The sequence below is a fragment of the Euprymna scolopes genome, chromosome 7 (genome assembly GCF_053919585.1).
Source record: "Euprymna scolopes isolate OS-2025 chromosome 7, ASM5391958v1, whole genome shotgun sequence".
Lineage (NCBI taxonomy): Eukaryota > Metazoa > Mollusca > Cephalopoda > Sepiida > Sepiolidae > Euprymna > Euprymna scolopes.
In genome coordinates, this window is record NC_136488.1 from 25,104,696 (window position 1) to 25,127,887 (window position 23,192).

Consider the following 23,192-nt stretch of genomic DNA (forward strand, 5'->3'; position numbering starts at 1 on the left):
TTGATTTTAAAAACTTTTTCCCTAAGCTCGAAAATATGACGTTATTCATCATCGTTCAACTTTGTTTTATCTACCGTTTGACCTGTTGTCCCTGCTTTATCATCCATCATTCATTCAACCCTGGAAACGGTTCTGGCTTATCATGCACTCAGTGTGACCCTTATCAAACCTCATACTAGCTAACTTAATTGCTACTGACATAGGGTCCCTACTATGCAACAAAAGTACTAGTATTTTAAAAGACGCCTGGACAACGCTGAGTTAAAATAGAATTTGATGTTTGTAGTTAGATGCTTCCTGTATGATAAGGGTTGTAATAACGTAGTGAAATTACTTGTTTTGGGAATAATATGTCATTCAAATTTGTAATAGTTTTAAACATTCAAAATTTAAAGAAAACAATCACGTTTTTTTTTTTTTTTGTTAGTCAACAAATAGTATAACAATTTCGTTTGTGAGGTAGGGAAACTTAAGAGGAAATATTTTCAAATATTTTCAAATATGGTTTTAGGTATTTATTTTCAGAAGTGAAATATTTATTTTTTAATAGTTTAAACATGCTTTTATATTCCCGTTGAGCAACGCCAAGAAACGGGTCCTGCAAGATGTAAATAAGAAAAAAGTAAACAGATTTTTGTATTTCGAAATGTATTATGCAACTTGCTTTAACAAATATTCAAAGCAAACATGTATCATATAAAGAGCCGTTGTACGGGTGTATGTTTGTATGTCTAGGTACAAGTTTAAAAAACGCCACAAAACTAAGCACAACAATGTTGGTATTTCTTGACCGGCATTATTCTGGATAAATAATATCTAAAATTTAAAACATTATTCATCTCTAAGAGTCTACTTATCAAAATACTCTGGTCACTGTACTTTCAGAATATCTGAATATGATGAATAGAACAGTTTGAAGGACAAGAAAGTGAGTTTTAGTTAGTTTCATGTTCGACACACGAGCAACATTAAGTGAAATTAGTTTTATTTTGCATTGCATCTTCAACGATCGGGCGATTCTATCTTTTAAAAAAGAGATGGAGAGTGATAACGTATGTACATCAAATTATTATTATTATTATTATTATTATTATTATTATTATTATTATTATTATTCAACTAGTACGGGAGTATCTCTAAAACTCTTGTAGAAGTTTGTGACATAATTTAATTCTATGGGTATCCATCATAAATGCAGACTACACAATGTTATTGTAACATATTTGAACAGAACAGTTACTACACTTTCGAAGGCCAAGAAAACGCATTTTAGTTTTTAATTCCAGTTTAATGTTTGATACATGTTTTGATCTTGAAGGCTGATAATAATTAAGACAACATTGTGATATATTTACAAGAGTGTATGTTACAGAAAGTTTGTGTCTAATACTGTGGCTATGATTGCCATGACGTTTAGTTGTAATTCATAGTGTCTGGAAGAGTCCATCTATTCCCGAAATAGGGTAGATAAACATTGCACCATTACCCCCCTCCCTTTAGACTTGTACCTTTTTATTTTCTGGTTAACTTCTAAGAAATATATACTTTTGGAGATTTAACGGTTGAAAAGACCAGACAAGCACAAAATTGGTTTTAATAAACATCTCTACTTATTAAAATTAAATTGAAATTTAAATTTAAATCTCGTTCAGCTTCAATTTTCAATCTTCTCCAACATGACACGAAAGAAGAAAAAAAACTGTATTTCCTGAAGAAGAATATTTTACTATTTGAAAATTAAAAAAAAAATTCACTTTAATTTTAATAAATAGAAATGTTTATTAAAATCAATTTTACACTTGTATAGTCTTTTCAACCTTGAAATCTTAAATTCTTAATACCCAATTCTTTTCAAACAGTGGATTTCCTATTATTATTTGACCCATCTGTTCGACCAACGTTGACACTGTTATCGGAAATTTAAACATCATTCAGCCTCAATTTCCAACGTCTGAGAACGTCAATTCCTAATATTATTTTTTGTTGTTTTCTTTCAGATGTCCACTTTTTAAAAGTTACTTACATTTTTAATAATTCGAACGTGTTAAATACAACGTCCATTAATTCCTTTTCTCTAGTAACGTCCTCTAAATATATTTTCTTATTTAATTTAAATGTCTCTTATGGGCCCCTTAACTATGTAGAGCATTTTTCCCATTACTTTATTCACATCCAAATGGGTTGTTTTTCTGAACATTAAAAACAACGTTTTTCTGAATTTAATACATTTTCTTTCGACATTTATCTTCCATCTCGGTTTCCAATAAGTCGATAACAGTCAATCAAAATTCGTTTTGATCTTTCTTGCAAACATAGTTTCTGTTGGTGACATGCAAACTGGAATATCATTATATGGGGTATACAATTATACAATTGTCGAAAATTATGAACCACCTTCTCTGTAGGAGTCCCCCTTACTTTTTTAGCGTCCTTTCAAAATTATTGACAAATTGCTCAGCCTAACCATTGCTTCTTGCATGATATAGCGCGACTGTGACATTTTGAATTCATTGGACATGCGTTGAGTATCTTTGTCTGATACTAAACAACTACTAAACGTGTGAATAATCCTCACAAAATTCCAATTGTTACTTCCATCGTTGTATTTTACATTTAAAAATTTCTTGCCATTTGGTGGAACTACCCATTACTAACAAATAATAAAACACATCCAATGGCCCAGAAAATTGAATATAGATTCTAAATCACGGGTCGGTTAAGTTTGAATTTTATTTGAGGTCTGTTTGCTGTTAACGCACACATTTTACATTATTTAACTGTACTTTTAACTATTTTTAAACCGTATTTTCGGCCCATGCTCGTCCAGTAGATGTAATTTCGTATAAGACTTCATTCGTGAACTGCTTGAATCACCAACATGAAAATCTATTAGAATACAGTTTTGCAATGCTGCCGTAATGACCACTTGATCACTATACATCACTACATCATCGCAGATGGAATATGTTTTCGAAATTTGTTGGTTCTTTTGTATTATACCATTTTAATGTTCCTTAGAAAATCACTGCTGTCTTTATTTTTCCAAGTGTCCTTCTTTAGCTCTCTTATGATGGTACACATCATGTTTTTCACTTTAACTTCTTTTTGTAGAGCGATAAATACCGTGTCTGCAAAGGATTCAACAGATTTTGGTATCAATCGAGACAGTTCGCCCACATGAGTGATTTTTGAAGATGTGATATATTCCATTTTGCAATTGTAATTTAGGAGAATAGTTCTCCATTTTTGTAATCTGCTCGCCGTAGGTGTTGGTAAACCTGTCTTCAACACCTAAATTGTTAATACAGGTTTATGAGTAGTTTGTAATAAACATTGTTACCACAAAAATGATACACAATGCTTATTTTTTCAATTTGCGAGTAGTTCTTTTCTGCCAGGAAATGTGTACGAGATGCATGTACGAGGGGCGTGCAATAAGTAATGCCCATGACCCACCTCCAGTTGTCTGATCTAGCTGAAATTTTGCATGTGCAATTTAAAATTTGCATAAGCCTTTATGTATATTTATACACAGTAACTTTGAACGTTATTCGTCTTCGGTATCTAAAAATATACATTACTTAAGTAAGCTTTCGAAAACCTTTCCTCTGTTTTGTTTCACGAATATTTTTTCTGGAATGATCCGAAGATAATAATAATGCTTGGTCCAAACCAGTGGAAAAATCTGCGCACATATGAATTTCTGTTTTCGCAAAATTCCTGGAAAAATCCATTCATTATAATCAACTCTTTATAGCACTACCATTGTATCGAGTCTATCTAGTTTTATGTCAATTTTATCTGATGATTCAAATGGAACATTTCATTTTTTTCTTTAAGATGAGGTTTCAACTCAAATTTTGTTGTTACTTTTTTGCATTTACCCAACCAACCAAAAAAAAACTCATGAAAAAACGTTCTTTTATTTCTTTCTTTAGCTTTTCGGCTGCAGAATCAGTCAAAAGAAATTCATAGGAAAATCCCATAGTTGAAACCTTTTTATACAATCTGTGCACAGAAGGTTACTTGAATTGTTTATCACAAACATTTACAGTTATAAAGTTTTTCTATGTAGTGTAATGTAGTTATTAGTTTGCCATCGAATTTTATTTGTTCTCCAACTACTGACTACTTTTTAGTTTGCAATAAAGTCGATTTTCTTTCATGTGTAAAGATTTATAATTGACAAATTGGAGCCTGAGTCGAATTGAATTTTAATATTTATATTCAATATTCTTGTACAAACTTCCTAATATTTTCAACCTCATAACATTTAGCGATTCTAATAAAACTTTTTATTTCTATTTTTGAATCTGCAGTGCGTACTTATTGCACTTAAGATACTTTTTCGTTTCATATGGACAATCTTTGCAGCTGTTCATAACCAAAAAGCGGTTATTGAGGTAGATTACTTTTGATTATCAAGTTTAGCTAATGAAGTACTTTTCTTCTTGGTGCATATTTTTCTGATATATGATACTGCTCTCTGTTCCGTATCTTCTGAATCTTGTCACGTGCTAATAAACCGTTGGCTGTTCTCTGTGATACGCTGGAGTGGTAAATTTGATTGATTTTTCCAGTTTATTAAAGACACTTCTAATTTCCGTATCTGTATTCGATATGAATCATTGCACAGATGTAAGGCATTTGAAATTATTAGCACAAAACTCTGAAAACATCACAGTGCTTTTTAACTACATCTCTAGCAAAACTTGTGTAATTTCCGTTTTTCCTTGGGAGATTCATGCATTTTCACCTTTTGTGAAATTTTTTTTCTGATAAATATATATATATATATATATATATATATATATATATATATATATAGTAATTTATAAAATATAATATATGGCGATTAAGCTACACACACACACACACACACACACACACACACATATATATATATATATATATATATGTAAAACATCTATTTTCTAAAACATCTCTAAAAGCTCTAAAACATCTATTTTTCACAAATATATATATATATATATATATATATATATATATATAACTACTTCATTTACTCACATAAAATTAATATACGAAAGTATAGATTTATGCGTAAACTTTAAGTATTTACTTTAAAAGTGCTCAATACGTAGGTAGAGCTAGTTAGTAATTTATAAAATATATATGGCGATTAAGCTACACTGAATATTCGGCGTTTCATCCACTCTAAGATTCGTCAGGCTTATGCGTATAAGCCTGACGAATCTTAGAGTGGATGAAACGCCGAATATTCAGTGTAGCTTAATCGCCATATATATTTTATAAATTACTATATATATATATATTTGTGAAAAATAGATGTTTTAGAGCGAAACAATTTAGTCAGTAATTGTATCGCTTCGCCAAATGTAAGGTCGCCATTTTTTTTTTTTTTTTTTGTGCTAGATATAATTTAAGAATTTGATATGCTTAATCGTACACAATTTCTTTAAAAACAAACAAACCTTTTTATTGAATCGGCCCAATTCGACCAGTCCGTATTATAAATACGTATCTGAAATACGAAGCAAACGTAACTTATTGTGAGCATCTTAGTTAAAATGATTGCTAGTTTGCCTAATATTGTTTTGCAAAAACTCATTTTCATCTTATTTTGACATCTTTTTTATAATTCGAATAATTATTTTTGTTTAAATAATTATTTTTATTTAAATAATTATTTTTATTTAAATAATTATTTTTATTTAAATAGGACATGAAGAAATATTTTCTTGACTCTTTTCATTGTACCAACTGCCCTTTCTGTTGTTCTCAAAACTTCTTTTAGATTTGAAGTTTTTTTTTTCCTGTTGTTCATTCTGCAATTTCATTTCTACCACATCCATTTTCTTATTCGATATTCTATTTGTTGTTCTTGGGATTTTTGTTCCATACAAATTTTTTTACGCTTCCATTTTCTTTTGCTATTTCATTTGTTCTTTCTGCAATTCTATTTTTTCTGCAATTGTACTTGCTGATATTCTTGTTTTTAAAATTACATTTCTTTTTAATTCTTCCATCTTTTCGTCACTTCAAATACAGTGATTGTGTTTTGTATATATATATATATATATATATATATATATATTAAGCACATCACAGCTGAAAAAATAAGCACAACAAAATTTACTAACGAAAAGAAAATCAACAAACCTTTTGTTGTTCTTTTTTCGCTTTTTCCTTTGTGGTTGAACAACGTGGATTTCTAAACCTTGATTTCGTCCTATTCAGAAAAGGACAATTTCTTTGCAATCTTTTTTACGACGTTGGAATGTTTTATTTTCTTTTTTGTTTTTTGGGGATTTTTGTTTTTATTTTTTTGTCCTCGCAGAATGTACACACTTTGCTTGTTAAAAATCCAGTTTGATTTCAACTTCTCGCTCTCGTTCAGTCTCACAAGACAATGGATACCTCCTGTAAGGGCAGCTGTGCGTGTAATTGTGAGGCAAGGATTGCGCAATCCCAAAAACACCTCTCCTGACTCGGCACTGTGTCCAATGGCAAGGAGAAGTCCAGGACGACTGGAAACAATGCCGAGATAAGCGGAGAGCATATATAGCACCTGGAAATTCCAAATGGCCACCCATCTGGTACTGGCCCAGCTCATCGTTGCTTAACTTCGGTGATCTGATGGAAACCGGTGCGTCAAACGTGATACTTCTCGCTCTATTGTTATAATTAACAAATATCCTACCAAAGTCCTTTTTCAAAAATACAAACTGTACTTATGAATCCGAGTTTTTGTTATCAGCGTTGCGTGCAACATAAGTACGGGTTATTTTCGTGTCCAAATAAATCCGAATTTCTTGTTGCTAGAGTTCTGCAGCATACATTAGAAAAGTGTTGATCCAAATAAGTCTGCGTATCTTTCTCCACTGTTGTGGAATGGAATATACGTTTGAATACTTGTCGGCGGTGTTGTGAACTTGAAGAGTCAATAATAATTTAGATATCACGGTGGTATATATATATATATATATATATATATATATATATATATATATATATATATATATATATATATATATATATATATATATATATATATATGAGTGTGTTTACTGAAGTGCAGAAATTGTACGCTACAGAAAGTCTGCATCCAATCCTGTGGCTATGACTGCCATCAATAACTACCACGACACTTAGTCGTAACTTTATTTATAGCAATTGAAAGAGTCCATCTATTCCCATAATAGGATAGATAAACATCACACCATAACAACACAACACAAACCTCAGATGAGATATTAAAAATTCTTTTTTGCATTGCATTTTCAGCAATCCGTCGGATAATTTCATCTTTATTAAAGGGTGGAGGGTAATAAAGTATATACGAATTTGATTTTGTATTTTGTAGGTACGTCTTTACAATCACATCACAGTACAAAAAATAACAGTTTCTGTATTACACTATGGTACAAAATTATATGTACTATATTTGATGTCTATGTTCATAAAATGAGGTCCGAGAAATACCAGAAATGAAAAATACTAAACATTTTGTGCTACCATAATGTAAACATGGTGACACATTTTAAACGAAAAAATTGACACAAAGTCTAATTCTTTGTTAACAGGATTCAGTAACATTCTTAGTGTTTATTACTATATTCACTCCAAAAATTGGCATATTAAAAAAAACAATACGAAGATGCTTTTTGTGATGTTAATGTGATCGTAAAAGAAATGATTTTATGCTATACATTGCTCTGTATCTCAAGCACAAATGTTATCTTTCGTAGTTGACGAAGTATCCTTTCTTTGTAGCGACACCTGGACAATTCCTTACACATTTAAAGAATATTCCAAGTCGAAGCAAGAGATGTCTCCTTTTTATTACTTGAAAGAGAAAGGTAAGTAATATATATATATATATATATATATATATATATATATATATATGTGTGTGTGTATGTATGTGTGTGTGTGTGCGAGACACCTCATATATATATATATATATATATATATATATATATATATATATATATATATAAGAGTGTAGCCATCAACAATTGTGTTTTTTTTTAGCCTTTTATCATAATTTTATTTTAGAATATTTCTATAACGCGTATACGTGTGCATGTGTATATGCACATGTATGTATATGTATGTGTGTGTGATTGTGTGTGAGTGTGTGCTATACATGGGGAAAGAAAGTCATAAAAAAAACCATAAAAACCTTCACCAAATGAACCAAAAGCCCCCTTCTTTGAACTTAACTCTGACCGGACACTACCAACACTTACGGTTGGGGACAGAATGTCTGATACCACGTCACTCTGAAAAACACATTTAGTATCAGCAGATGTAAAAATAACATTTCAAACTCCCATTTAAAAAAAAGCTTTTTATGAAAATATCTGAAGAGAGCGAACCTAAGCTTGAAACGCGTTATAAAAATATTTTTAAATAAAAATATGATAAAAGGCTAAAAAAACCACAATTGTTGATGGCTACACTCTTTTAAATATACATTTTTTCTCTCGTTGGAACTACACAACCATCACTTTAAATATATATATATATATATATATATATATATATATATATATATATATATATATATATATATATATATATATATGACAAAATTTTGTATTCAAAATTTCATGATGTTAACCATCTTACAATTTATTCCTTTAAACACGTTGACATTTAGGAATAAAGATGGTCAACATCATAAAATATGGAATATAGACTTTTGTTATTTATTATATGTTCTGTAATTACATTGAACTTCATAAATTAAGGATTGGTATAAATAAAAGGAGAAATAATATAATTTAAAAAATATATTCCCACAGATATATATACATATATACCCTGGGATACGGTGGCCCTAGGATATGGTTTTTCAAGTTACGGTGTGAAATACAAAGTTTTTTTCCGGTCCCTTGTTACGATATTTGTCCCTCTTACAATTTTATTTATAATGTTATTTGATTATATACATGTGTATTATATACTATACTGTATTTTGTTACTAATTTTTAATGCCGTATCCCAGGGTTCTACGATATATATATATATATATATATATATATATATATATATATATATATATATATATATATATATATACACGGCACAATTACGTTGACACACTAGTTCTCGCCAGATCACCGAATTTAAGCAACGTTGAGCCTGGCCAGTACCAGATTGGTGACCATTTGGGAAAGCTAGGTGCTGTCTTTACTATGTGGAGTCATAGAAATTTCCAGATTGGCATTAAGAGAGATGCAACCCCAGTCATCGTTAAGACATGCATCTAGGTGAAAGTAACTCTGATGTAAAAACCTACGGTCTACTGCATACTCTGTCCTGTGGCAGTCATCTACACTGATAAAGGTTAGCAGTAATACCAAAAAGTGTGATTGATTCTACACAAAGCCTTCACCACTATAAACAAATTATCTGTGTGGATTTCCGAGCAACTTAGTTTTTGTAGAGGAATTGACGGGAGAGTCCATCATCATCATCATCATCATCATTATATATATATATATATATATATATATATATATATATATATATATATATATATATATATATATATAACAGCAAATAGTTAATAAAACATGTTAAAAACACTTTATTATAAAAACTCTTATTATAAGCTCTATCTCCTATTTGATTTTATCGAGCTTTACATCTGGTTGAGATTACTTTGTAAATATTAATTCTTTAATATTTATAATATACTTTAGTTTTACCATCTTGGATCATTTTGGTAAATTTAATATAAATATATATATATATATATATATATATATATATATATATATATATATATATATATATATATATATATATATATATATATATAAAATTGACAGATTTTATATTTAAATTTCATTCAGAAAAAATATGATTTTCAAAGCAAAAATTTATTGTTTCGACAAAGAATATAATATTTTTATTAATTTCCTTAATCCATGGGTTTTCGATGTAGGATCATCATCTTCAGAAGAAAAGTGATTAGCAAAACATTGATTAATTAAACATTAATATAATTTTGCTATTCAGCACATACATATACAATATATTTTAAAGATTGATCCATTTAAGGGCCATAGAGAAAGAAAATAAGGGTTGAAACAAAAACGGATATGAGATTTTGGTATCCAAAACTAATCTGGAACCTAAAAACACCATCCTATTCTATTCAAGGATTAATATTCTATTTGGATATCATTCAAATATATGCAGTCGTGTTGTACAAAAAAAAATGCAGTTCTAAATATCGGATTTACAGTAAAATTGCTTTTAAAAATTTTCTGTAAATGTGTAGCTGAAATATACTAATATATGTAGCTCTACTCGTTATTGAACACTATTATATAAACAGAATAATGATTGACTGGATTAACTCCTATGAATAAAGTCTTTAAGAGTTTAAATTGAATATTCAAATTTAGCTGTTGTGAGATGCTCTCTCTTTAGAAGATTAGAACACTCGGAATCTCGTTATTTGTATTTATATTTAAAAATACAAGACGCATTTCTCTCACATTTCAAAGCTTAATTTTCTTGTCAAGAAGTATGGTTTGTACTATTTGGATCCGAGATTAGAATCGTCTGATTGGGAGTACTATTATATCATCCATGCTGACGAGTGTTAGAAGCACAAAACATTAAATAGTCTATGGATATTAAAAGTATGTATTTATTAAATACATAATTCTATATAAATAGATAATATATATATGCATATATATATATATATATATATATATATATATATATATATATATTACAAGTCTGTAAATTGTTTTCTTCCCAGATGTTGTTATTTATTTATTTACTTACTAAATGTAACCAAACTTTTTAACAATAATGTGTCCATTTTAAATCACTTGGAGACTTGTTTTGGAAGTTTTGTTTTCTATTTTTTTTCTTTCTTTCTAAAAGAAAATCTGAAATCAAGTGTCAAGTCTGACTGGGTTTTAGCCAATGTAGACAGTTCTGGATTCTACAGAGTTAATTATGATGTTGAGAATTGGCATGGTATCATTAAGCAACTCAAGAACAATCATACCGTAAGTCTCTTTCTGACCTTCTTCATAAAAATCACTACATTTCAAACTTCATAAAAATCACTACATTTCAAACTTCATAAAAATCACTACATTTCAAACTTCATAAAAATCACTACATTTCAAACTTCATAAAATCACTACATTTCAAACTGTTGTCAATTTTATTATGAAAGATTTTTAATGTTGTCAAAGAAAAAGCAATGTGATACATCAGTTCTATGGATCAGATAAAATCATAAAATAGATCATTACTTTTGAACATAGTGCACCGGATTTCCATGTTGTTGGATTGGTTTGACCAGCCACGAGCATAAACCATCGGAGTATGGCAATCAAAGTTAAAAATGCTAAGAAACAAATAAATAGCAACACTTATTGGATACTAATTACAATTAAAAAAAAAGAAGAAAACCCATAAAATAAAATATAGCAACATACCGTAAGTTTCATGAATGAATGTTTTTATTTTTTGCTTTAAATAAGTAGAAACATTTTTGGGGGTTTTGTTTTGTTTTGTTTTTTCAGGAAAATTTTAAAGAAAAACATTGATTTAATTTTTGTAAGTTTTTAATGTTTCTTGTTGGGAAACTTTCGAACTTTTTTTTTTGTTTGTTTATGTTTTTTTTTTCTTTGTTTTTATTTTCACGAAAACTTGTAAGAATCTTTAGGAAAATTGTTAACATTTTTTTAGGGTTAGAGCTTGACTGATTAAACTAAAACTTTTTATAGGGTAGTAGGTTTAAGGGTCAGGGTTTAAAGTTTGACTAATTAAATTTGCGTATGATTAAAAACTGAATTTTTTTCTTCCAATTTATTAAACGTCATCTCTCTCGATTTTTTTTTTTTTGGTTAAGCGCGTTTATTATCACTTTTTCATTTGCTGGCCAACTTGATCACCGCTTAGCCTATTCCGACTGTTAATGTTTTCAAAAATCCGATGCACTAAGTACAAAAATACTAATAAATCAGAAAGTACTGAAAAACAAAGATAAATTTTTTAGGTGCTGACGTGATTGCAAGAATTAGTAAGTGGATAGGTAAAGTCAAGTAACTTCTGCCATTACTTAACAACAAAACATTACTACTGTCAACCAATGGAAAAGTCTATCAGGTATATGTATGTGGTATGATGATGTATGCAAGTGAAATCTGGCCAGTGAGGGTTGAAGACATATGTTGCATGGAGAGAAATTATATGAGAATGATATGATGGATATGTAATGTTAGTTACAATAAGGCTAAGTTCTGATGACTTCAGGAGAATATCAAATCTGAACAATATAGGGAGATACGTGTAGAACAGGAAACTTTGATGATATGGCCACATAGAAAAGAATGATGAGAGTTTTTGAGATAGGAGATATAGACCAGTTGAAGTAGAAGGTCCAGATCACAGGGAAGGTCAAGAAAAACATGAGAGGAAGTGATAAAAATGAAGCTGAGGGAAAGTAAGATAAATAAAAACAAGTACGTAGATAATTCCTTCTACAAGTAACCCTGATCAAATATTCAAAATATCATAGTATTTGAATTGCAAATATGCCCTTGACACAGATACACACTAGCTCATATGAGGAATGTTGTTCTTACTCGGCAGCCGAGTTTTAAATCACTATCCATGTAAATTAACAGAATTTTCTGTTTTAATAATCAGAGTACACAACAACCAAAATTTGTATATTAATAATAACAAAAAAATATCAGACAAGATATTTGTGTGTTTTTGTGAAGATTTTTCTCGTCCATACATAACTTTGATAAATGCACATTGAATTATATTTTTAATATTGACTATTAATCGAATATCTATTAAAATCAAAAATATAATAAAGAAAAATTAAAATCAATAAAAAAAAATTCAATTTAAAAAAAATAAATAAATGATAGCACAAGCCAAACACCATGCAGAAGAAGAAATGGATCACAAAAGAAATTGGGCTAATAATGGAATGCTGTTACAAAATCAATGAATATAAAAAGAGACTTTTTACACATATAGAACATAATCCTGAAGTTATGTCATCAATTTTCCAAATAAAATGACTGGAGCGTAGTAGAAAATGCAAATGTTGACAAGGGTAATAGTATGAAGAAAAACAATACAAATAATCATTTACTAAATTGGACTATTCTCTCAATCATCATCATCATCATCATTTAAGATCTCTTTTAGACGACTTTAATAAATTGATTTCCAATGAAGGCAATCTAATTGATTTTTCTGTCGTTTCAAGATGGAGACCGACTTGCATCCAAAATTCGATATTTTTTATAATGAGGTCGGAGGCTTCTCATTGATTGATTGTCCTAACACATAGTTATAAATAAGATCGTCCAAATCATTGGGGTCATACCCTCATTATTAATCAAAAACGTTTTAACAAGAACATTAATTTTCATTATCCCAAATGTCCAGATAACTATGTTATAGTATATCTTTCTTGTGATCTCTTGGTCTTACCTGATTCCAGGACAATAATTCATCTAGACTGCTAGAGTATCCATCTATGTCGTTACTTGTTACTTAAGATTGGAAAAAACTATGTGGAAGTCAGCTGAAAACCTGGCTCATAATAGTGAAACAGGATAATGAGCTGATCTTGGACTCTTGCCTCTATAGAGTTTGTCGCTGGAACCATGATTGGTTAATACTCGTATCTGCTACTGCCGTGGATCATCACATCAGGTCAGCATTTATTCAGAGCATAGTAAATTCTCTGGATGGATCTGGTTCAACTGCTCCAGGGTGAAGGGCTAAACAAGTATAAGTACAAATATTAAGGTAACATCACCGGCAGAAGAAACAATATTCCTCGTATGAGCTAGTGTGTATCTGTGCCAAGGACATATTTGCGATTCAAATACTATGTTATTTTGAATATTTAGTCAGGGTTCATTTGTAAAAGAAATTATCCTCTTGTTAGGTTTTTATGACAAACCCTTGTACAGAGAGACCCAAGACATTCGAGGATAGAGTCTAGTAGATAATTCAAACCCTCCAAAGGTAATTCAAAATTGAAACTCTCTTTATTATATATTCGGTCTTTTATGAAGTGTGAAATCTTGCATTGTGATACTGAAAAATCATGATAGACTTCGCAATGCAAAAAAGATGAAAGATTTACAAAAAAGTCTCATGTCACACATCATGTTCTCAAGACCTTGTACCAACAGATTACTATCTGGCATCAATTTTGCAAAATCATGTAAGTGTATTTAGACTTATCTTAAAAGGATGTCAACAATGGGTTAGTTTCTTTATTTAATTTAAAACATAAAAATTCATGAAACGTGGCATTAAAGAGCTTATTGAATGATGGGAAGAGGTCATAAAGAAGTATGCTGACAAAATTAATGCTTAAATAAATATTGTAAAGATATTTTTATTGCTTTATTATTGGTTAAAACTGCCATTTGCTTTATTTATGACTAAACCATTAATTCACCTGAACAAAGAAATGCTGCTTTCTAAGTCAAATATCATAAAACTTCATAAAGTAATGAAAAACATTAAAACTGATGAAATATGGCATACTAGCTTGATATATGCACAGACGTTGCCCGGGAAAATCAAAGAATCCAAGAAACTCATGCTCCCACATCTGAATTTCATATGAATATTTTTACTAAATTTTTTACATAGCTATAAATATTAACTATATTATCCTGCAAATATTGAAATTATAAATAACATTTAAATCTTAGTATTATTTCATAGCTTACACGATCATAGTTATATAGAGACAAGAAATTTTTCAAGGGGAAGAGCTAAGTAATTTTATCCATACTAGTGATGGGATGTTTTCAATATTTTTCTCGATTCTGATACAATTACTGATTCCGATTCTTTTGAAATTTCTAAATGTTTAGTTATTGATTTGTTGTTTTTCAATTTTTCGATCACCGTATAACCTATGTCGTGTGTGCATATGTTTTTGCAAAAGTAAAATACATTTAATGGGAGGGGGTATACATTACACGAATAGAGACATACAACCAAAATTTTTCCATCACCAGACTTTCATGCAACATTAGGTGGATATATACAACACTTCCCGATGAACATTTTTTTATTTATTGAAAACAAAATTATCTTTAGATTAATATCAATTAGGCACAAAATTTTCAGATTATAACAATTATTTTTAATAACATGCTCAGTTTTTAGGTGGGGTTAGTTTTCTATATAATTTTTACATAAAATGTTGATACTCTCACACCCCCAGAACTTGTTAAAATTTTAGGTTTAGTTTGAAGGAGTATGAGCAACATATTCTATATATTTGCCAAATGTGATTTTATGTCTCAGAACCAAAAATAAAGATGAAATTGATCAGTAAGTATGTAACGTAATGCACACACATTTACATATGGGACCTACACGTTGTATGCAGTATACATCGCAAAGGAGACCAAGACAAAGAATAACTTGAACTCACTTTTCGTGCAACAATATTTATTCCCTCATTCTCCCTCCATGCATGACTTCTCATTATAACTGTGTCTTCTCTAGCATGCTCTCTCTCCTTTTAATAGTTATTTTTCTTATAGTAACTTATATCTGGCCAGGTCTTAATTTATTCCTCTTTCACTCAGATCCATTCTAATCACTTCCTCTCGTGGTTTCCTTGACCTTCCTCTCTGAACTGAATCTGCTACCTCAACTGTTCTGCATCTACTAACCCAAAATCTTTAATCCTTCCTTTCAACGTGACCATACCATCAAAGTCTCCTGTTCTGCACACATCTCCCTCTACTGTACAGGTATAATCTTCCTCTCTGGGCTCATCAAAATTTAGCCTGTCTTTAACTTACCTTGATGTCAAACCAACAGAGTCTATACAATAAATGACTTCTTCCCTGTTGATTGCGGTATGTTACTGGTCCTGTGCAGTTCTAGGAGGCCCATCCTCCCAGTTATAACCCTTTAAAACAAATACTGATTAACATTAATTATTGTAACTATCTAACACGTTCAATGTGTGTAATATTACATTGTTATTTCTATATATGGAATAAATAAACACTATCATTGTGACAAGATAACAGGTAAAATAAGCCTGGTTCTGGTGTTACCGCATACATAAAAAACATGAAAAAATGATATCAAATAAATATAAGAGCATTGGAGCTGAGAAGAAAGATATGAGCATTATAGTTGACAAGAAACTCATTTGATAGCCAACATGGGGAACATGGACAACATCTTGTGAATGTTTGACCTTCTTATGTTAAATAACAGAATACAACAGATCAAAACAGATAAATTCAACCATGATAGATAGTATTACTTTGGATCAGAGTGGACCTGTGAGAATAGCAACTAAGGAATGACTCCATTCTCTTTAAAGATACCAAATTTGAGCCTCTCCATCAGATATAGGTTATGGTTATATCCTGGACAGTTTGGGGGTTGATAGAATTTGAATAGTAGAAAGTGGTCGGAAAGAAGGTTAGGCAAAAAAATAAATAAATAAAAGTAAAATGGTGAGAAGGGGCGATTTTCAGATCGTCTAGCATGGTGTCTGTCCACAAAGGAAAGTCAGGGAGGGGGTGGTTAGCAGGGTCCAGTGTGGAGTTGGAGGCAAACCGACTGGCGAGCATGTTAGCCTTCTCGGTTGCTAAGCAAACAACCTCATGATTGTTGGTTAGTGGAGAAATTGTTGATTGCACATTATTTACTACATTATATATATATATATATATATAATTTAAAGGATATTAGAACAATAGTCTAAAGAGCTAAGTGTATTTTAATGTAACAGTGAAATTACTAGTTTAATTAAAATACAGGAAATAGAAAGTGCTCGTTGTAATTTAGATATATAATAAGCTCGATAGTTAAATGTCCTAGAGCTAATTCAATATTAAGTAATGTAATTTATAATTTAAAAATTAAAAAAAAATTTTTTAATTTAAAAATCAAATTTTAATTAAATTAAAAATCAGTTTCATAAGAAGGAACAACAACAAAATCAATTATCTGTACGATCGTTTCGGAAATCCGTGCTTTTTATTGTGGTATACATGAAGTTATGTAGAACAATTATATATAGTTTTTTTGGTAAGCACGGTCTCCTCATTAGCAAATTTAGGAGGATTTTTATTGAATTTAAAAGACACCATAAATAAACCTAGCATTAAAAGTAAGGCAGATGAATCTGAAAAAATTGAAATAAAAGGTTTGGATTTAAAATTTATAAATTTATAAAATTTATAAATTTATAAAATTTATAAATTTATAAAATTTATAAGAAAATATATATATAAAATTAATGTTAATATTAATCAAACAAAAAAGCTTTACAGCTAACGAAAACTTTTATTCAACATTATGAATTTTTTATAAAAGAAAGGGCGTGTAATGCAGCTAATCCATTCGATTCTGTTTCGCTATATAATGTATTTCATTTTACCAATTAACTAAATAATAAATTAGATGATAAAATCACATTTATTTCTTTTATTGTTAATTTTCCTTAGGATTTATCTACGCAATTTGTTTTAATATAATTTTAAATAAAATCAGTTAAAAATGAAATTATCTATTAAAATCAGATTTTTTTTAAATCGATATTTTAATTAACCATATTCTTATATATGAATTGAAATTGATATTAAAAGAATGCTGATTAGATCAATGATGCAAATAGTACAATACATTATTTCTTTATGATTAAAATGTTAGAGCTAAAAACATTTGAAATAAGATGTAACGACATAAGGGTAAATTGTAACATAGGTATTGACTAGTGATGGGACGATTCCGATACAATTACTAAGTCCGATTCATTTAAAACTTCTATATATTAAGCTATAGAGTAGTTAATTATTATATTTTATTTAAAAACTCGTATAATAATTTTTGGAAGTTTAAAATATACACTTGTGACGAGTGATCTGTAGATTTTAGTTTTACCGGTAGTTTAAAATTAAAAAAAAAATAATGATCTTTTTATCTTTAGTACCAGCAATGAAAAGCCAAATTTTAAACAAAAACAAAGAAAACAATTAAAAGAATCGTTTTTGACACCGAAAACAAGTAACAATTTTTTCCGAGTTCTGCTTTTTCCAATTCCCTGAATTAAATTCTAATTAATCATTCCAACACTATTAATATTACATTTTCAGTTTCAGTTATTCCATAAGAATAAGGTGACTTTATAAAAAGCATTTTCCAATTGTTAATTATTTTTCTTTTTTTACTTGGACAGGTTATATCGGCTGTTAACAGAGCAAACCTCATATCAGATTCTTGGGCATTAACAAGGTAAAGAATGGAAATTATTACCAGAGGAATGAGAGAAACTTGCTCTGAAACAAGCAAAGAGCAAGAGAGATTGTTTTATTGTTTGAGAGATCAATGCTTTTGGATAAACAGCTTCACATGTTGTCTTTGTTCATAGTTGAACCATATCTTATCTGGCACTATGTTTCTCTTTGAACTGAAAATAATGCTGAGTTATCACTATTTGTCTATGCAAATATAATAAACAGATTGTTAGGATTCTTGTTCTTCTGGTGTTATCTTGTTGTTGTTGGAGAAGTAAGCAACTTGAAACGTTTGTATGCTCTTCTCAGGTTTCCAACGCTCTCCACTTCTTTTGATAAGCATTGCAAATCATTTTACATTATCATAACAGCCATTTACCATCGATTTTTCATTGGCAACAACCGTTGGCCTTCTCTGAAATTTAAATGACAATAAATCTTCTCAAGACTCCAGTATTCATGACACCCTTCCAATGGAAGTCTGGTTGTTGCTCTCTTAACTCAACGACCTTTTACAACCATTTTATGTAAGGCAAACTGGAACCAGTGTGTGTATGTGTGTGAGGTTTTTTTGGCGTGTGAGGAGGGGGAGTTTATGAGATTTCTGGCAGAGTCAGTTCCCTTGGACTCGTGTGACGTCCTTTTATATTTTTTTGTTCTAGTTTTATTTAAACTTACCTGTGCCTGGTTGGCGTTCATCAGTTATTTTTTTTTTTTGTTCCTGTACTCAAGGATTTTCCTGAATATTTCAGCTGTTTACATCATTGCGATGTGTTTTAATGTGTCAATTCTGCCTTTCATTCCAATTTCTCAAGGTTTTTCAGAACTGTTCTTAGTGTTTTAATCAATACTGATATTACAATTATTTGTGTTCCTCATTCATTTCGGTTCTTTGGCAAAGTCTATGTATTTGCTTAGGTTTTTCTAGTCCTGGATCTTTACCGATTTGGCATGTGTTTTTTTGCCTTCTTGTTTACTAATATCATGTCTGATCTCCTTGCTTGGATGAGTTTGTTTGTATTTCCATGCCCCAGAAGATGCTTTTCATTTTCAACATTACCTCCAGTTCGTGTGTACCATTTGTCTCCATTGTCATTTGTGTTATTATTATTATTACTATTATTTATACTCACTAAGAGTTCTCATACTGGCCATCATCAGTGATTACTCACTGACAGCAACTGGTGGTGTTCCCTGGAATCTGGTTGATAACAAATCTCCTCAGATTTCCAGTACTCTCCATTTCTTTTGATAATCAATGCAAATGAGTTTGCGTTACTGCAAGAGTCACTTACTATTGACTGTCAATGACCATTGGTCTTCACTGGAAGGTCCAATTATTATTATTATTATTATTATTATTATTATTATTATTATTATTATTTTATTATTATTATTTACTCACTAGGAGTTTTCACACAGGTAATCATCAGTGATTACTCACTGACAGCAACTTTCGACAACCTTTGAATTTCCATTATCACATTGATTTCTTGTTGGTAATGAGCATCGATCTTCACTGGAATTTAGGTGGCATTAAGCCCTCATTGCACTCTTTCAGTGACGGTCTAGTTACTGCCTTCTCTCCTCAGTCTTTCCGTCCTCCTTGATCTTTCTCAATTTGGTGTGGTGCCAGTCTCTTCTGACTATAGATTTTTATTTTATTTTAAGAAAAGGAGGGGGGGTGCTAGTAAACATTTTGTGTTTTTTTTTTTAATTTCCTACAGTTCCTTGTTCTCTTTGGACGTGTTCTGCTTTTGTTTTTATTTCTGTTCAAGTTGCTGGTTAGTGTTTGTAGTTCATGGGGGTTAGTTTCCACATTCTAGGGGTTTCCTTAGCATTTCAGCCGTTTTCATTATTGCTATCCGTTGTATATTCTTTGCTTTCTCCCCGATTCCAATTTTTCCCATTCTTTTTTCATGCCTCTTTTCGTATTAGATCGTCTTGTTTAAGAAAATAAAACAAAAAGCAAAACAAGTCATCTTTTTCCTCCAAATATTTACTCTTTTTTGTTGCTATTGTTTTTCTTCTAGAGCCAAGCGGATAAATCCTGAAATATTTCTCCAATTAATTGATTATATGGATAAAGAAACTTCTTATGCTCCATGGATGGCATTTACAAAAATATTTGATGAGTTTTACCAATTGTCACAAGAATCTCCAGAAATGTCTAACTATTTAGTGAGTAACCATTTTTTTTTATCCTTTCTTTTTTGTTGTTTTCGCATAAAAATCAATACTGCAGTTATTCATAAAAATCAGACTCTCTTTTAATAACGGAAGACGCTAATGAACTACGATCTTGGAGATTTTTCAAACTCTTTTGGATATTAGGCCAGTCTAATAACACCTAAACCAGCAATTATCATCATCTATAATATGAATCTCACCTGTCTGTTTAAATGTATGTATGTATGTATGTATGTATGTATGTATGCCTAAAACATTTGACAGAGGCGACGGGTTTTTAGGAGATCTGTATCGTTTTGAAGCTCAACCCTTCGGATGACAAATATCGAAAACTTGGCTAAAACCATTAATTTCTTCACCTTCAACTGGGCACTTTTCTCCAAGGAGGGGTCGCTTTTTTTTCGCCAATATTTTCGAAAGTAATCCCCTCTTTTCGATTAACTAACCTTAATTTAAACCTTCGTCACTTCCGATTTGGCGATGGGCGCAACAGCTGTTGTACCAAATATGCTTGGATTGCAAAGAGGGTTGTGAATTTCATTTATATAAAAATTTCTAATTTTTTAATCATATCGGATCTAATAAGCCAATTTTTTAATGTTAAATTAACTGCTGGAACAAGATCAGAAGTAGGCCAGCAAAAGGGATACAAGGATAAAACCACGTCCACTCTCCAAAAATGTAATATCTTACTACAAATTATGAAAAATTAGCATACAGTCTAGTTATAGACAGACTTAAAAGGCTTGAAGTGATGTATACTTTTGTGCTGGTACCGAGGAAAGAAGGGTGTCCAGATATCAGTTTGTACTTGGAGATGCTATTAATAACTATGGCGATGATGAGTACAGATTGAGAATCAGTATCCTCAAACATTAGTGGGGCTATTAGTAAAGAGGAAATTCATTCCAGATACCATCCTCACCACTTGTAGGAAGTAGCATTATCATTGATTATCGACGAACTGCCAACACTCATTCTATTCATTTCGTGTCACTTTTCTCTTATTTAGATATTATACAAGCTCACTCTCCAGTTCTCACAAATAAATGAGTCAACTGTTCTTAAATTCCACTTGATGTCGTCTTGTCTAATTATTTGCTTCCAATTTTTTTTTTTAACATTTATTCATTCCAGACAAGACATATTGTCACTGATACATAAAGGAGCTACTGTGAATTAGAGACCATATCTAAAGAACATCCTAAGTGAGGAGTTATGTAGCGAGATGTTTGTTCACATTACATTTAAATTTCTGCATGTTGGAACAATCAGGGAAACATGGGACGGGGAAGGAATTCCAATGGCTAGTTCAAGGAAAGACATTATTAATAGGGCTAGTTCAAGGAAAGACATTATTAATAGGGCTAGGACAACAGCATATTCTTTTCATTGTTTTTACTCTCGAGTATATATCTAATACAGTTAGACGCAATTAATCAACCAAGAACTACATCACTCTACATAAAAACATATAAGATATTAATGGATATATACCTGAGAATCAAAACAAGGAAAAGAATATGCTGTTGTCATAGCCCTAGTTATTAAAGTATGATAGAAAGTTTTTCAGCACTAGGAATCTCCACAGTGAAGAGATGAGAATTTGCTGATTTTCTTGTCAAACTTCACTTGACTTGTGCAATGTATGATGTATATGCTCAGAAATAATTGTTAGGACTTCTACTGTAGAAGAGATTTGCATAAATCCATACTATTGGTTCGAAAGAAGTTTAGCATTAACAAGGTGATGAACTATCACCAGATGAGTAACTCCAAGATTTTAGTGAACAGCTGGAGGAGAATGACGGGATGATAATTTTGAAGGTCAATTCTTTAACTAGAATTCTTGAACACTGGTACCATACAGGCAATTTTCCATCTGTCAGGGAAACAAGATTTGGCAAGGCATTTGTTGTAGAGTTTGGAGATAATAAGGACCAGCTCAACAGAGGATTTATCTATTTATATAGCAGGAAAAAGATCTGGCTCACATACATTTCTAGGTCTTTTATGATATTTTGGATATGGGAAGGGGTGATGATCTAGGTGTATCAGAATTTGGGGGCAAGTCGTCATTGCAAACATTTGATTAAATAGACTTTCCATGTCTACAAGCTTATAACAATTTGAAAATATAATTTCAAACCCTAATTTTTGTTTCAATAAAATGAGCAAAGAACAAATTTTAAAATCATAAAAGGTTTAATCGAAAAATGTACAATTTTTTTTTCATCGGTTTTCTTTAAAAAAGATTTCACGAAAATCAAGAAATTTAACTTCATTGAAATCTAATAAAATATATATAACTGCCAAAAAATCACTTACCTGTTCAAAATTACTAAGCTATGGGTGCTTCTATTCTTCATGTATAAGAATGTGTCTATATTTATATATTATATCCCATGTATTTTTTAAATAAAAGGATTTTTAAACAAAGAGTCCCAGAAAACGTTTTTTTTTCGGCAATTGTTATCCGCCATTAGCGAAACCAGAAGTTCGTCGATTGTCAATTTGTTATATTAAAAGCAGCAAAGTGACATAAATAATTATTTCAGAAACATTAAAAACAACACATTAGTAATCTCGATAGTAACTATATGAATAAACAAACATTTAATGTAATAATAACGAACAAAAACACGTTTTTGTTTTATTATAAGCATATTTTATTCAGTTTTGTATAAAATAAATGAATGT

At 30.4% G+C, this 23,192-nt stretch overlaps 2 protein-coding genes across 3 annotated transcripts in view; one reads left to right on the forward strand and one right to left on the reverse strand.

The window, feature by feature from the left end:
* The window catches only part of LOC145279655 (uncharacterized), a 466,377-nt gene that overhangs the window by 240,014 nt on the left and 203,171 nt on the right, over window positions 1-23,192 (forward strand). For both annotated transcript variants that reach the window (XM_080130890.1, XM_080130891.1), the window contains 4 exons: window positions 7,759-7,844; window positions 10,903-11,030; window positions 18,245-18,300; window positions 20,336-20,483. In XM_080130890.1, the coding sequence (XP_079987016.1) occupies window positions 7,759-7,844; window positions 10,903-11,030; window positions 18,245-18,300; window positions 20,336-20,483 (418 nt within the window). The remainder of the gene's footprint in view (window positions 1-7,758; window positions 7,845-10,902; window positions 11,031-18,244; window positions 18,301-20,335; window positions 20,484-23,192) is intronic.
* The window catches only part of LOC145279656 (protein SPO16 homolog), a 96,064-nt gene that overhangs the window by 63,479 nt on the left and 9,393 nt on the right, over window positions 1-23,192 (reverse strand). The window lies entirely within an intron of this gene.